Here is a 16,697-nt window from a genome sequence, read left to right on the forward strand (position 1 = left end):
GTGTGCATGCATGCATGAGGAATTCGCAGAATAAAATGGTCTATCACACATTCTATAACTCATGTCTATAATGACATGCAAAAAATAGGGTGGGTTAACCTTGGTAGCTCTGTGTCACCAAACAGCATATGCTTCATATTATTATTACAAATTATATATGTCCTCAATCTTCTTCAATTAAAAAAAAAAGAAAAATAATAAGTAAAAAAACAGCCTTTGTATGTTGGTTATATTTCTGTGTTTTTTGTATTATGTTTAGTTTTCGTGTCTGTCTAATTGTGTAATGTAAGTGTGTGGGGTGGGATGTGGGATTGTGTCTACTGTCTTGTGTGGTATACAAACATTTACAATTATTAGTCATTGATTTCTGATGTTACTATGTGTAAAACTATGTGTAAAACTAATAAACAGATTTTTTTTTTTAATAAAAAGATATTAATCTGGGCTCATGCACACCATGAGTGTAGTCACCGAGAATAAACAACATTATCTCTGTATGACACACAGTATTATAAGGGATCCCACACATAGCGATACCATATTTATAGAATATCATACCAGAGAAACACAATTCCAATTTTCATCATGACAGGCGGCAGGTGTGAAACAGGTGATTGACGTGTCAGAATGACTTACGTGTGAAGCCGTTGACAGCCACTCTGTTAGGATGGTAGAAGCCTTTCTTGCAGTGGCACTTGTACTTGTCTAAGACGAACCCGTGGCCCCGGATCGGCAAGCACTGCGAAGAGAAGAGAGTATGATATGAAATGCACATCAGCTACTGTATACAGAGGAGATAATTAATGTTGGCACCTTAAAAAAAAAGACATCAGTCATCTCAAATCCCTTCAAAATTCATATGTTTCAGAAAAGTAACTGTCAAAGGTTTACTAGACAAACTGTTGAAGCTTTCAACAGTTTGTGTTGGCTTGAACGTGCAAATCGTTTTTTCTCAAAGTCAGGGGTCTTCAACGGGGGGTCCGGGACCCCTAGGGGGTCCTCAGAGTTACTACAGGGGGGGCCTCCAAATCTTTGTGTGATTGGAACTTTATTTACTACATTAATCACATGAACCCTATAGCATCCCTATTCTGAGGGGAACATTGGCCAAAAATAGTAGATCTACAAGCTTGCAGCGCGAGGCGTTGTGAGCTTGTAGATCTGCAATTTTTTGGCACAGAGGTTTGGTGTAGGGGGAAAAAAGAGCAGACCAAGTACAGAGCTAAAGGTCAACTTTATTAAGTATTGACGGTTTAAGTGGTTAAATGTCTGCAAAACATACATTTACACAACACTGATGACAGTGCTGTCAAACAAGTCTATGAATCTTTCTATGAAATGTATGAAAAAGTTTAATCTGCAACATAAGTTTATGCAATATGTAGAGGTGGTCCCTGCTTCATCTCTCTCTCAGCTGACCTGAAAAACGTTGAAGACACCTGATCTACACAAGTATCTCATTTTCAAACAATCTGAACTTTTTCAGTTTCGTCTTCCAGCCTGAGATGATTAGTTATGATGAAACGAGGACCCAGAATAGCTGGAGTGCGTTCATCATCAGACACCTGACCTGACACGCTGTGTCTGAGTGTTTATGAGCTGATTGTTGTGAGATCTGCTTCCTGCGGTGGCAGAGGAACAAAGGCACGAGTCATCTTCGTTCTCCTCCCACGTCTGTCTGGAGGAGCAGCTATTTCTGTCCACTTCTAAAAGGTGTCTGTCCGTCCGTCCGTCCGTCCGTCCGTCCGTCCGTCCGTCCGTCCGTCCGTCCGCCCGCCCGCCCGCCCGCCCGCCTGCCTGCCTGCCTGCCTGCATTCACAAAATACTGAGTGCAGGTCCTCCTCAGACAACAACACATGCAGGGTCTGAGAATAGCGTGACTCCCATGGGGATTGTAGACGTGGCCAGTCTGTGAAGTCACCCCAAAAATGAACTGGGGACCCCCAAAAAATATCATATTTGAACTGGGGACTTGCATAAAAAAAAAAAATAATAATCATATTTTAACTGGGGACACCCCCAAAATAATCATGTAATCATATTTGTCATATTCTAGGCTCCCGTTTGTGTTTGTGTGTGTGTGTGTGTGTGTGTGTGTGTGTGTGTGTGTGTGTGTGTGTGTGTGTGTGTGTGTGTGTGTGTGTGTGTGTGTGTGTGTGTGTGTGTGTGTGTGTGTGTGTGTGTGTGTGTCTCTGCCTGCTGATCCATCTGCTGTTTGTCTGTCAGGCTACAGTGTTGTATGTTGCATCATGCATGTCATGTCAGCTCTGATAAACCATGTGTGTATCAACACCGGACCCACTGTCTGACACGTTTAATTTGCCACCTCATATTGAGACAGATGGATGCATGCAAGCGTGTGTGCATATGCACGTGCCTGTGTGTTTCTGTGTTTGTGAGCTTGGGATTGTGATTTGTGGGCTGAAATGGCATGCACATACGCAGTGGTGTAAAGTAACTAAGTACATTTACTCAAGTACTGTACTCCACTACACCTCAGAGGCAAATATTATACTTTTACTCCACTGCAATTATTTGAAAACTTTAGTTATTAGTTACTTTGTAGATTTTGATTATTATTGAAAAACATACAAAACCCCTTCAGATATACATTTCGACAATGCGTCGCCATGCGTCCACATAAAAACATAATTTTAACAATTTCTGTACACTTTTTTGAAAAAAATCTTACTCCTAGTATAACCATGATACCTGATGATTATGTTTTAGGGGGGGGGGGGGGTCACTGAAAATCACGGCACCCCGTCTTTAAGTAAAAAAATGTAGTACTTTTTCCCACCACTGAACAAGAGTGCACGTGCCAGTGCTTAATGTTGAGTGTGTGTTAGTGTGCATACACTCTAGCACTGGCAGTCTTTCTGTGCATGCTGCCATGCGTGTGGTGATTGATGCTGCATGGGGGTTGGCTGAGGACTATAACGTGTTGAACAGGGGAATCAAACCCCAGACAGAGCAGACAGGCTGCCTCACAGCTATACCTGCCATCAGTCACATGTGATCTGAGACGGCGCGTTCAGGCTGCCTCCAGGCTACCTGCCATCAGTCACATATGTGTGATCTCCGTTGGCAGCCTGCCAGCCCAGGCAAGCAGCTAGGAGCCACACAGTCACTTTAATGGGCCATAAAATGAAACTCTTTTGGCCCAGATCCTTTTTTTATAGGCAGGGCTATAATGCCCCGATTCATAATTCATCACACGACGGTATTGCTGTGTTCACAGTCACACCGCATGGCAGATACAGAGATACACATGGCTACCGTTCATTTTCAATGAAAGCCAGCAGCGACATGAAGATACAACGATACGGGACTCCCTCTTTCTTTGGTGTTTCCCCCAGGTGGGTGTGGCTATATGCCCAACCCTAACCTCACAGAAAATAGCAGTAGTGAAAATAGCCGATCTACAAGCTCACTACGTGTCGCGTAGTTTAGTCTAAAGGATTTTTTGATGAATTTTGGGGATTTTTTATGAATAATTGTGGGGGGGAAAAAAGGGGATATTTAGTCAGCCTGTGGCCAGTCAATCCTTGTCCGCATGCGCAGTACTGCTCCAGTAAGATTGCATTGGCAAAACATGGCCACAGGCTGACTAAAAAAGCCATTTAAACACTTGTTTCAATCTGTCGCTTAGATTTTATTTTCCGCTAGAAGTTAAAACATCTGAGAGTAGGGGGGGGGACCTTTACTTTTTGGATACGATGTGCGGAAAACGGTAAGAATCATGCATAGTGGGAAATATTCGAAAATTTCCCGCCCAACAGGTACCGAGCTGTGTGGAACCTCATCTCGGAGCTACAGTATATAGCGGAGGGAGAGGTTCCGATAGGAGCTAACAACATTTGTAGCTGCTTCAAAAGCAGCTTGAGCTGGTTTCAACTTCAGCTACAAAGATACAAAGCTGCAACGCTGTGTAGCTTTGTGTCTTCGTATCTGCCAGTGTGAACGCAGCATAATCTCTCACGCAGAAAATAGCAGACCTATCGTGATAAAAAAAATGCTCACAATTATCGCACCCCGCAGAGATTTTAATTTATCGTGAAATTGTCCTCCGTCATACAGTAGGATAAATTAGATTTTGTTGAGCTGCAAATTCAGAACCACTTAAACCCTCTATACTATAAAACTGACCTGAAAGAGCGCGTTTGGTACGCTCTTATTTCACTCTACACACATTTGCCCAAAAAAATACAGATCTACAAGCTCACAACGCATTGCAACGCACACAACACTTGGTATCCATGGTATAAACCAAGGCCTTCGGGTGGCTTATTGCCATGTACTGTAATAACACATGGAAATATGTTGAAACAGAACAAATTCTACACAGTGTCAGGCTGGCAGCAGGACGTGATACATAAAGGAGAGCCTGTTATGAATTCCCTTAATGATATCCATTTCAGGCCATCTATCGCTGTCATCTTCATCAATTATGGATGTATGGATGGCTGATTATGAGCCATTCATTGTGCCATGCAGTCACACAGGGGGGGGGGGGGGGGTAGAGAGAGACAGAGATTTAATCCACTAAGACCGGGAACGCATCTGTGTCATTTTCAAATTTCTTTGGCTATTCAAAAATAGCAGATCTACAAGCTCATATGAGCTTGTAGATCTGCTATTTTTGAAAAATCGAGAAGATTTGTGCAAATCTTTTAATATGTATACATTTTTAAAGCGAACATTTTTAACTTGCTTCTGTGGGTCCCTGGAACAAAATATTTTGAGATGGGGCCAAATGCATATCATTTTGGGGGTCCTTGACATTCATTCATTCATTCAAAAAGTTGGAGCACCACTGATATAGGCCCCAGAAGCAAATCTCGGTGTTAAAAAATTATATTAAAAAATATGCACAAATGTTCATGATTTTTTTTTTAAATAGCAGATCTACAAGCTCATAGCGCTGCACTCTGTGTATATCTGCTATTTTTGAATAGCCGAAGAAATGTTAAACTGACACAGATGCTTTCCCGGTCGTAATGTATTAAAGAGAGAAGAGATTTTCAGAGCAAGGAGAAAGAGGAAACGCAATCACACGTTTGGCCCAGCAGGGGGCCACTTCAGGTTGTTGTTTGTATGCATGCATGCACTCCAGCTGTGGCAGCTGTCAATCAGCCATGCACTCTCTGACATGCCAATTGCCATGGTGACATGTGTGTGCGTGACTTTTTGTTGGGAGTGTGTCATGCCATTATAGGCCAGCAGCAGGGTCTTGCCTGTGTAGACCATAAATCACCTATAATATGATGATGACAGCCTGCAGGCCGCAAGACTCAGAAATACGTAGACACAGCTTTCCTCATATCAAATCATTGCCCTAGCCTTGACGACCTTGCTGGATTATGCAAAGGCTAAAATGTAACTTAGATAGCATCAGTGTTGATTTCGTCGACTAAAACTATGACAAAAAATGTAAAAACTAAGCTACGGTGACTAAAACTATGTTGGGCTCGGGTGTTACGCTCTACTACAAGCTCTCAACGTGTCACGCAGCGACGCGTTGTGAGCTTGTAGATCGGCTATTTTCAGAATGCAACCAAGTGTAAAATCAGCCATTACGACGCCATCAAGGCACCGCCAAAATACATTTTAGTCAAATGAGTAAAATCGTTCTTATATGACGCCATCTCTCTGTGTTGTTGTACATGTCCTCACTGTATTGCCTGATTCAGGTCATTGTTGACCTGGCATCCTATAGTGTGTATAGTTTCAATGTGCAGGCTGATGATAGGTTATTGGTTTACGTATGTATTACTTTATTATTAGATTACTATTCCTATGCATTTGATGTATTATCTTGTGTTATCCTTGCTTACTGTGAGTCGCTCTGGATTAAGAGTGTCCGCTAAATGCCTTAATTGTAAATTGTAAATTGATATCTATTAGTGTGTCTCTCTCTGGCTTGTAGGGCTGCAACTTTATTGATGATGTTCTTAGCGATTATTTTTTCTATTATTTTTTTTAAAGATATTGTTTGGGCCTTTTTCTGCCTTTATTACAGGAAATGGGGAGAGAGATGGGGGGGATGACATACAGCAAAGGTCGTCGGGATCGGGAGTCGAACCCACAAGGCCACGACACTCTGTCAAACTGGATTACCAGCATATATGGTATACGTTTTGAGCTATTTGGATAGATAAGTACTTTTTCACCGTCAGTTGATACTTCATATCCATATGAGTAAAATCGTTCTTATATGATGCCATCTAATATTCCCCTATGGGAATTCCAATACAAGACCAGGGTGCTCTATTCTCATCCCTTCACCTCTCTGTGACTCAGAGGCAGGGGGGGGAATAAAAAGCACTAATTGATTGATTTAGCGGTCAAGCAAGGTTTTCCTGCACCTACCCGGGAAAACCAGGAACTATAGCGACACGTCAGCAACTAATTAATAGGCCCTTAACGACTACCCTCCCTCTCTTTGAAAGAGTACGCAATATACTGTATAATCATTGACCAGGGGGGCGGAAGAAGTAGGCTACTCACCTTTTATAAGTAAGAGTAACGATGCCTCAAAATAGAAATACTCTGTTACAAGTAAAAGGCCTGTAATTCAAATTCAAATAGCAGATCTTCATCTCGAGACCCATAGCCGAATTATGAAATAGTTTAGTGGTTCTGTATTTTTTTCTAATAATAATCTAAATTTGAAAAGTAATTTGTAAATGTAATAGTTACTCAAATACGTCAAGTAAAAGTACCTCAAAATTGTACTTAAGTACATAGTTACTTTTCACCACTATCATGACTTGATTGATTACTGGGATTGAACTGTGAACATTATTACACAGCAGAGACAAAAATGACAGTAGAATAATTGATTGTGACTTTTTAGGGCTGGAAATAGAGCCAGCCAAGCTATAACACTTTGACTGTTAATAGCCTATATTAGTGTTGCTAGATTCTGCGAGAGAAATAAGCATCCAGGTCTATGAAAACTAGTCTTGTGTGGCCAGACTGTTGCCTCCCACAATTTTCAAATGTTTCCGGTCATATAGTCTGGGACTCGGAAGCTCTGATCATGATTAGAATATAAACCGGAACCAAATACATATTAATGTAGGGGTCCTTAATCAAAACGTTTGAGAACCACTGGTTTAAACAACATTTAGGAAACAAGCCCAGATAATCAACTACACTTTATAAACAAGCCCAAAAAACAGCGACCCGCAGCTTCCGATATTTACAAGCGACTTTACAGAAAAACAAGCCCAAATTTGTCGCTTTTAATAAGCTGACTTGGCAACACTGGCCTATATCCAAGCAAATGGTGTTTAGCCATGTCTTAATTTTTCTCAGCTACTGTCTGTCTGTCTGTCTGTCTGTCTGTCTGTCTGTCTGTCTGTCTGTCTGTCTGTCTGTCTGTCTGTCTGTCTGTGTCTGTGTGTGTGTGTGTGTGTGTGTGTGTGTGTGTGTGTGTGTGTGTGTGTGTGTGTGTGTGTGTGTGTGTGTAATGTTGGGCTGTGCATGAAGACACTGGGGAAATGAAACGATAAGCCTGTTTGTTGTTGTTTTTTCAAGGAGGAGAAAAAGCCAGACTGCTGTGCATGGTCTGCTAAACATCACAGCTTTCCCACAATTCTTCAAACCGCTCTTTATCCTCATTATAGCTGCATAAAAATAAACACACACGCAATAACGGCAAATAACCCTCATCTCGTATACTCAAGACACACACAAAGTACCCAGATAAAAGTATGTAATCACACACAGATACACAAAGGACATATACCCACAAACTCAGTACACATCCAAGCACACGCACACATAAATACTGAAAGCCACTGGATAAGCCCAGTGTTGCCTGTACCAGATTTGTGTTGTTAAAATGTAAAAGAAAATATTTTAAAAAGCTTGTCAAATAGACAACTTTAAAGTGCCTGTGTGGCCTTACAGTCGCTTCTTTTGGGCTTGTTTTCATAGACATGGTTGCTTATTTCTCTCACAAAATCCTATTCTTTGCTCAGAGCGATAGCCAGCCAGCCAACCAGCCAGCCAGCCAGCCAGCCAGCCAGCCAACCAGCCAGCCAGCCAGCCAGCGAGCCCAGCATCATGGCCAGTTGGACAACAGGACCACGGTTTGGGTTCCATCCAAAGACCAAAAGCCACAACAACCAGAGAGATAAACACTCTGGCCTTGGGGGGGGGAAGCTAAACAGTAAAGCACCAGGCCTGTAGGACTATAGTGCAGACAAACATGCACAGCTCCTTACTACACACACACACAGCTAACAACACACAAACAGACCATATTGCTTCTCATAACTGCACCACTCACGGCTTATGCAATTGACAAACTAAACAAGATGGGATGTGATGTGTTTATTTTATTCCCCACCAAAACGCCCGGCGTTTGTTGTTGATGCTAGCGGTCAGACTGACTCACACACCAGAGACACGCACTTAGCAGACATGTGTGCATGCACGTGAGTGCCACGGGCAGAGAGAGCTGAGAGACACACACACACACACACACACACACACACACACACACACACACACACACACACACACCTCTCAAGACAGATTCTGCTAACGGGTGGAAAAAGTCTGTCCTTTTTTTAACGAATGGGTTCCCAGATTGCAGACAGACAGACAGACAAACAAGAGTCTGTCAGAGTGATGAGGTATAGGCAATGAATGGCCCTCTCACACAAAGCCTTCTGACAAGGGTTCTAACTGCCCCAGGGGACAGCGGTATAATAGGCTGACATGATAAAGCACACACAGACCTCATCACAGACATGAGGGCAGCAGTGGCTGGTAGAGAGGCCGGATGGGGAACGCAAGGTTGCCAGTTCGAGCCCGGGCTCCCACAGAGTTAACAAGACGCCGAACCCATAATTGCTCCCGATGAGCTGGTTGGTGCTAGTGTTGATTTTGACAACAATCTTTTTTATTTAGTTGTAGTCATAGTCTTTTGAATAAAATTCCATTTAGTTTTAGTCATATTTTAGTCACCTGAAATGTTTTAGTTTTTGTCTAGTTTTAGTCGACTAAATATCATAAGATTATAGCTGTAGCTCAACTGTAGACTAAATCTACAGTTGATTTAGTCGACTTAAATGTATTTTTGGCGGTGCCTTGATGGCGTTGTAATGGCTGATTTTACACTTGGTTGCATTCTGAAAATAGCAGATCTACAAGCTCACAACGCGTCGCGCTGCGACGCGTTGTGAACTTGTAGATCTGCTATTTTCAGAGCGTAACACCCGAGCGCAACCAACCATAAAATGACTTGTCTTTTAGTTCTACTGGATCTCTTCTCCACTAGCCCCTCACTAACATTTTAGTCTAATTTCTATTTGTTGACGAAATTGTCAATATTTTTAGTCTTAGTTTTAGTCATCATAACTTAGTTTTTATTTTGTTTTTATTTTGTTTTCATCAGTGAAAAAAGGTAGTCGACGAACGTTTTTCGTCATAGTTTTAGTCGACGAAATCAACACAGGTTGGTGCCTTGCATGGTTTCCTCCACCATCGGTGTGTGAATGTGTGTGTGTGAATGTCTGTGTGTGTGAATGTGTGAATGTAATGCGCAATCTATGTAAAGCGCTTTGGATAAAAGCGTTATATAAATGCACCATTTACCATTTACACACAGTCTGGACCGGGAAGACACCTCCTCCACTAACCATACAATCACAACTATAGGTTAGGACAGGGGTCTTCAAAGTTTTCAGCCCAAGGACCCCCTAGCTGAGAGAGAGATGAAGCAGGGACCCCCTCTATATCGTATAAAATTGTGTTTCAAATAAACTTTTGCTGCTCTTTTTTCCCTCTACACCTATAACTCTTTGCCAAAAATAGCAGATCTACAAGCTCACAACGCCTCGCAGCGCGAGGCGTTGTGAGCTTGTAGATCTGCTATTTTTGGCTTAAGTTCTCCTCAGAAAAGGGATGCTAGGGTTCAAGTGGTTACGGTAAAATAAAAAATCCTATCACACAAAGATTTAGCGGACCCCCTGTAGTAACTCTGAGGACCCCCTAGGGGTCCCGGACCCCCTGATGAAGACCCCTGGTTTAGGAATTTAATTTAACAGTAGCCTGGGATCAAAACCATTTTGTTTTTTTCTGATCCGGTTTCCGGAACCAGCGACTAGAACCAAGCCCGCCTTGCACCCTCAAAATGATTCCCCTATAGTTTAAAATGTGTTTAGTTTGGTGTAATCATTTGGTTTCTTTTGGTATTAATCGTTTTGTAAATCCATCTTTTATGCCTACTCGTACCGCCATAGCGAGACTAAACTAATTGATTCGCATTATGTGAGGGAACAAAAACAATGCGGCCAACTGGAACCCACAACTGGAACTTTTTAAAGCCGGATCACAGCACAGTTTTAGAATGAAAACCAGGCTTTCCTCCATGGTGGAAAAACCCTGGTGACGCAAGGTTAATTTACACAGACTTATACAGACCAACTTAGTGTCGTTGTGCAAGGTCGGCGTGAAGCGCCATGAATCCTAGTTGACCCATTAAAACCGGGAACGCATCTGTGTAACCACTTAAACCATCTTTTTTATATTGGGCTATTTTTGAAAAATCTAGAAAATGTGTTTGAATCTTTATATATATATTATTATTTTTTAAAGGAAAAATGTTTTACTCAAATCTTTGCTTCTGCGGGTCCCTGGAACAAAATGTTTTTAGATGGGGTCCGCGGCAAAATACATTTGGGGGTCAAAGGAATGTGCTACAAAGTAACTAGGATAATAGCAGTTAGATATCAAGCCTAACATCTGCCTGAATAACATACTGTACCATAAAAATAACATACATTGCGTCTGTGAACAAGCAAACAACATACTGTAGTTATCTATGGATTACATAAATAACCTCTAACTACAGCTTTAGGAGGACCTCTAACTACATCCAACTGTTGGATAGCTAAAAAAAAACATAATCTTGTTGACTAATATGGGCAGTGATGTTAGACAGTGATCTTTAAGAGAGATAATGTATCTTATAACTCCCGCTAATCTATACAATGTCATCCATACTTCTATCTCCTCTGTCCAGACTACAGTATATAATGCAGCTCAATATACTGGCCATAAACAAAGAAGGACCCATCTACCATCAATCTCCAATTAGTTCAGGCTCTTAACTAAGAGCAAAAGAGCAGAGAACATTACACCAATTTTAGCCTCTCTCTCTCTCTCTCTCTCAATTAGTTACCCATTAGATTTAGAATGGATTCCAAGATTTTATTGATTACTTTGAAAGCACGGCTCGCTGTATCCAGCCCGTTCCTACATGGCAGACCTTTTAACCTACTGTATTCAATCCACATCTGTGTCATTTTACAGTTTAGCTATAACAATTATTTTCATACTTTGGCTATTTAAAAAGAGCAGATCTACAAGCTAGATCGGATATTTTTGAAAAATCTTGAACATTTGTGCAAATCTTTGAATACATATATTTTTTTGAAACATTTTTAACTGACATCTTTGCTTCTGGGGGGTCCCCGGAACAACATATTTTGATGGGGATCGGTGGCCGAAAACATATCATTTTGGTGGTCCTTAACAAGAAAAGGTTTGAGCAACACTGCTATACAAACAAAGAGTTTTTCAGAAAAATTAAGACATTTGACAGTTACAAATGTTCGCTTTAAAAAAATATATCTTCAAAGATTTTCACAAATCTTCACGATTTTTAAAAACAATAGCAGATCTGACAGATCGGTGCCACGCTATATGAGCTTGTACATCTGCTATTTTTGAATAGCCAATTATCTTTTTTTTAAATGACACAGATGCGTTCCCAGATTGAATGGGTTAACCCCCGATGAGCATATACAGTAGCCTATGAAGACCCTCGGGGGAAAAGGGCACTTCTGGTCCCTTCAATTCTAAGACTGAACAAAAGGCGACCGGGCGCACCTTTAGCCACCAGGGACCCCCTGGAATGACCTTCCCTTAGGATGGTGTTTTTCATATCAAGGTCCATTATTTATTCGTCATTTGAGCCACGGAATTTGATGAGATTTAGCCTCTCAGACCCAAAACTTAGAATATTCTGTTGTCGTTGGATAAGATTTTGTCCACAATTCCATCCATAATGTATTGAAGTTGGTACCATTAGGAGAGATTGATAACACATTGATAACAATTGATATTGATATGCAATTGATATTGATATACATTTCATTGTAGCACATATATCCGAAATATCCGCATCCGGAGATTTTCGTTCCCACCCGCTGTCGCTCTAAATCTTCCCCTAATCCTCCATTATCTCTGAGTTTTTTTTCCTCCTCGCTGAACGCTGTTTAACATAAACCGCGACTACTGCAAAATGGAATGTCGCCGATTGAAACGGTCTTCTCTGGGCCACTCACACAGCTACCCTGTGTGTCTACAAACAGTTTAACGCGCCATCTTAAGGTATTCAGCGAGGTCTGTGGCGACGTGAAAAAAACAAAAAAACAACAATAAATCGCTGGCACTGGTGAGTAGCCTACATTATGCAGTGGTGGAAAAAGTACTCAAATGTTTTACTTAAGTAAAAGTATCAATACTGCAATTTAGAATACTCTGTTAGGGTGCGCTCCCACCGCACTTTTATTTTACCTCTGGGGCAGAATCTACCAATGCTTTGTCAATGCAAATGCGTGGATTCTTGGAAAAAATCCGCAAGACCAGGAATAAAATAAAAGTGCGGTGGGAGCGCACCCTTACAAGTGAAAGTCTGGAATTCAAAATTTACTTGAGTAAAAGTACAAAAGTATTGGTATCAAAATGTACTTAAAGTACCAAAAGTAAAAGTACTAAAATATTTGAAAATAGCAGATCTACAAGCTTGTAGATCTGCTATTTTCAAATAGCCTCGGCATAAAATAGGGCTAAAGTGGTTAGTGTATGTTTCATAATCTCATAATTTACATCTGAAAATGAACTAGTAACTAAAGTTTTCAAATAATTGTAGTGGAGTAAAAGTACAATATTTGCCTCTGAGATGTAGTGGAGTAGAAGTACAAGTATTGGAAATTGGAAATACTCACGTAAAGTACAAATACCTCAAAATTGTACTTAAGTACAGTACTGAAGTAAATGTACTAATGTTACTTTCCACCACTGACATTATGATATTAAACTCTGGCGTGGAATATGTTAAAATGAGTTGGGGGATGGGGGTGTGGGTGGGAGAGGGTGAGCAAGCTAATTGTATCTGTACATGTGTGTATTGTGTATTGTGTATTGTGTACTTGTATTGTATGTAATGTTTTACATAATGCGCATATAGGACCCCCTCTAAAATGAGATGCTGCATCTCAAGGGGCTATCCTCTCAATACATTCTGACCAAAATTCTGATAACAATAACGAATTCCTCAACATTCCTTGTCGTGCTTGATTCTGTTCAATGGGGTCAGGGACGTGCACAGATAGACTCTAGGTGGTGCTAGAGCACCTGCCCTTTGCCCTCTTGACCAGAAGTGCCCTTTTGGAAAAAAAAAAACGTTTTCTTTTTTTTTCAGTTTACAGCAGGGGTCTTCAACAGGGGGTCCGGGACCCCTAGGGGGTCCTCAGAGTTCCTACAGGGGGTCGGCCAAATCTTTATGTGATATGATTTTTCTTTTTATCATAACCACTCGAAACCTAGCATCCCTTTTCTGAGGAGAACTTTAGCCAAAAATAGCCGATCTACAAGCTCACAACGCCTCGCAGCGCGAGGCGTTGTGAGCTTGTAGATCAGCTATTTTTGGCAAAGAGGTATAGGTGTAGAGGGAAAAAAGAGCAGACCAAGTCAACAAAAAAAAGTATAATTTAGTTGAGCACCTGCCCCTCAAAATGTCTGTGCACGCCACTGAATGGGGTTTTGTTTCAGCTATTGTTGCTGATGATGCTGCTGCTGCTAAGACAGACCATGATGTGAGTGGATGGATGTGAGAGTAGACCCAGGGGCCGCACGTGTCCATGTCTTCAAAGCATATCCATGTAAATGCTGGATTCCAGCGTTATATCCATCGAGCCAATTAGTGAGATGGTGGTTAAGGAAAGGACTGTTAATACCGACAGAGGCCCGGGATCAAGAGTCAAAGCCAAACAGGCACTGTGATCTTCTTTTCTCATCACATTATAGCCCACAGCACTCAAACCTTTGTGAATATATAGTAGGTTATATATATACTAGAGGTCCGGGCGGCCTACGGCCGCCCGAAACCCCCAGCCGCGCACGGGGCCCAGCGTGGACGCGTGTATATATGGGATGAACATTTGGGAGAAAAAAAAAAAAAAAAAAAAGTTGTAATGTAAAAGTAAAAAAATTGAGAAAAAAATGGGGAAGAAATAATATTTTTTATGTTTCAGGGGGTCCGCGGACCCCCTGGTGGTCCGCGCCAAAGTCGTCGGATGAAAATCTCCAAACGGTAAAAAAAAAAAAAAAAAAAAAATTCAAAAAAAAAAATCATGCAGGTTCTTGCTTGTTTCTGGCGTGGCATCCCAACCTGGCATCCCAATGCCGGCGATGTGTACTTCCGGGTTGCATAATGATGACATCACTGTCGAAGCCTTTGCTGTCATGAACCTAGCCTGGTGTGTTGACCAGTAATGATGACATCACTGGCTAATCCTTTGGTGTCATGAACCTAGCCTGGTGTGTGGAGCAGAGCAGAGCAACGTGCTCTTGTTGTTTTGGGGATTTTCAATGGCGGGCCGTCGTGTTGTGTTGGCCTCGGTGGTACGCACGGTAAGCGGTAGGAAGCTGCTTCCACTTCCGTTGTGTCCGACATTTGGTGAGTAGAATTAATTATGTTGCGAGGTGAGAACGGTGTAGTGAGGCATGGCAGGTGCCCTACGCGAAACGTAAATTCAGGCCGCCCGCCGTGGCGACAGTGTTGGCGACATGTGGTGTGACGGTGTTGTGTTTAGTCGATAACAGAGCTGTGGGGTGTGGACACCGAGGGCACGGAAGTTGCTCGCCATTTATATAGTTAGATATATTCTTCTGCCTACACATACGTCATGTCTTAGTATGAGCCAATAGGGTAAGGGGATCAACGTCACATGATTCCCTTGTTTGATCCGGAAAAAAACTCGGATTTGTCAATGTGACCTTGTAGATCTGCTATTTTCAAAAGGATTTATATACATCTATCTATATATACATTTCTAAACCCAAAACCCCCCAAAAAAACCAGCCACTGTGTGGGACTAAACACAAAAACAACATATCAATGTCACTAACAAGACACGCCACAACGTGCAGAATTACTACGCGCAGTCTGTAGGCCACTTCATACTGCTCAGCACACATCTGCCCCCTCGCAGCATAATTAATTGCGGCCAACACAAACTCACAACATTACAGTCGGCCATGTTGTTCCTTAGCGTCATCGCCGACCACCGCCCAACGAGACCCAAGTGAGGTCAGACAACACACTCCATATTTGGGCATAGCTCCATTGGGAACATCTCCTATTATGGCTTTATATAACCGCCCAACGAGACCCAAGTGAGGTCAGACAACACACTCCATATTTGGGCATAGCTCCATTGGGAACATCTCCTATTATGGCTTTATATATTATAGAGACCAACAAACACAAAGCACCGCACAGCGGCTAGGGGGGAGGGGCGCGCAGCGCCCCGACCCTCTAGTTTTATACATTTGAAAACTTGTGAAATGGGACATTCTGCATAATTCTTTTACTTTTGGTAATGAACTGGAGGCGTGTCCACATAAAAACATCATTTTAACAATTTTCTACTTTTTTGAAAAAAATCTTCCTCCTAGTATAACCATAATACCTGATGATTAAATTTTTTTTGGGGGGGGGGGATCATTGCACCCCGTCTTTAAGTATATTTTCATGCCAAAATGTTTGTACTTTTACTCAGGTAAATTTTGAATAATAGACTTTTACTTGTAACAGAGTATTTTTACAATGTTGTATTGATACTTTCACTTAAGTAAAACATTTGAGTACTTTTTCCACCACTAGTTTTAACATCAGCTAGTAGTGAGGTGATACCAGGAAGTAGATAGATAGCCTAATAGCTCAGATTGAACCACGATGGTAAGAGACAAATCTCACTTTAAGTTTGTTCACTAGAATCAGCCGATTCACTTTATCAGACAGCTCTTTCCAATTATGGACCAGTAATGGCATTACACAAGGCTAAAATATATTTATAGATACAGATTCTTACAGATTCGCAATTATACTAAATCCAACATGACTACTATGGCGGGATTTGTGAGCATCTTGGCACGTATATACAGTAGACTCATTTTATTGACCTGGAAACAGGCCCAACCTCCCACATTCAATAAGTTAGAACACCTTAAATTGGAGGAACTTAGATTTACATTACATTATAAAACTTAGCAGCCCTTTAATGACTAGAGGCCAGCCGATGAATGTCCTATTGGTTTATTGCAATGGTGGGAAAAGTACTCAAATGTTAAGTAAAAGTGAAAGTAAAAGTATCAATACTGCAATGTAGAAATAGTCTGTTACAAGTACAAGGCCTGTGTTCAAAATGTTACTTGAGTAAAAGTACAAAAGTATTGGCATTAAAATATACTTAAAGTACCAAAAGTAAAAGCACTAAAATGTTTGAAAATAGCAGAAATGTTTGAAAAAAGCTCACAGCGCGTCGCAATGCGACGCGCTGTAGATCGGCTATTTTCAAATAGCCTACAGTATGTATAAAATTGGC

The 16,697-nt window shown here is 41.4% G+C and overlaps 1 protein-coding gene across 1 annotated transcript in view; it reads right to left on the bottom strand.

The window, feature by feature from the left end:
* The window catches only part of gpr158a (G protein-coupled receptor 158a), a gene marked incomplete at both ends in the record, with an annotated part of 115,300 nt that overhangs the window by 57,347 nt on the left and 41,256 nt on the right, over positions 1–16,697 (bottom strand). Inside the window, one exon of the mRNA XM_084048182.1 lies at positions 637–739. Within this exon, the coding sequence (XP_083904308.1) occupies positions 637–739 (103 nt within the window). The remainder of the gene's footprint in view (positions 1–636; positions 740–16,697) is intronic.

The sequence above is a fragment of the Gymnoscopelus microlampas genome, assembly GCF_963454915.1.
Source record: "Gymnoscopelus microlampas genome assembly, chromosome: 22".
NCBI lineage: Eukaryota > Metazoa > Chordata > Actinopteri > Myctophiformes > Myctophidae > Gymnoscopelus > Gymnoscopelus microlampas.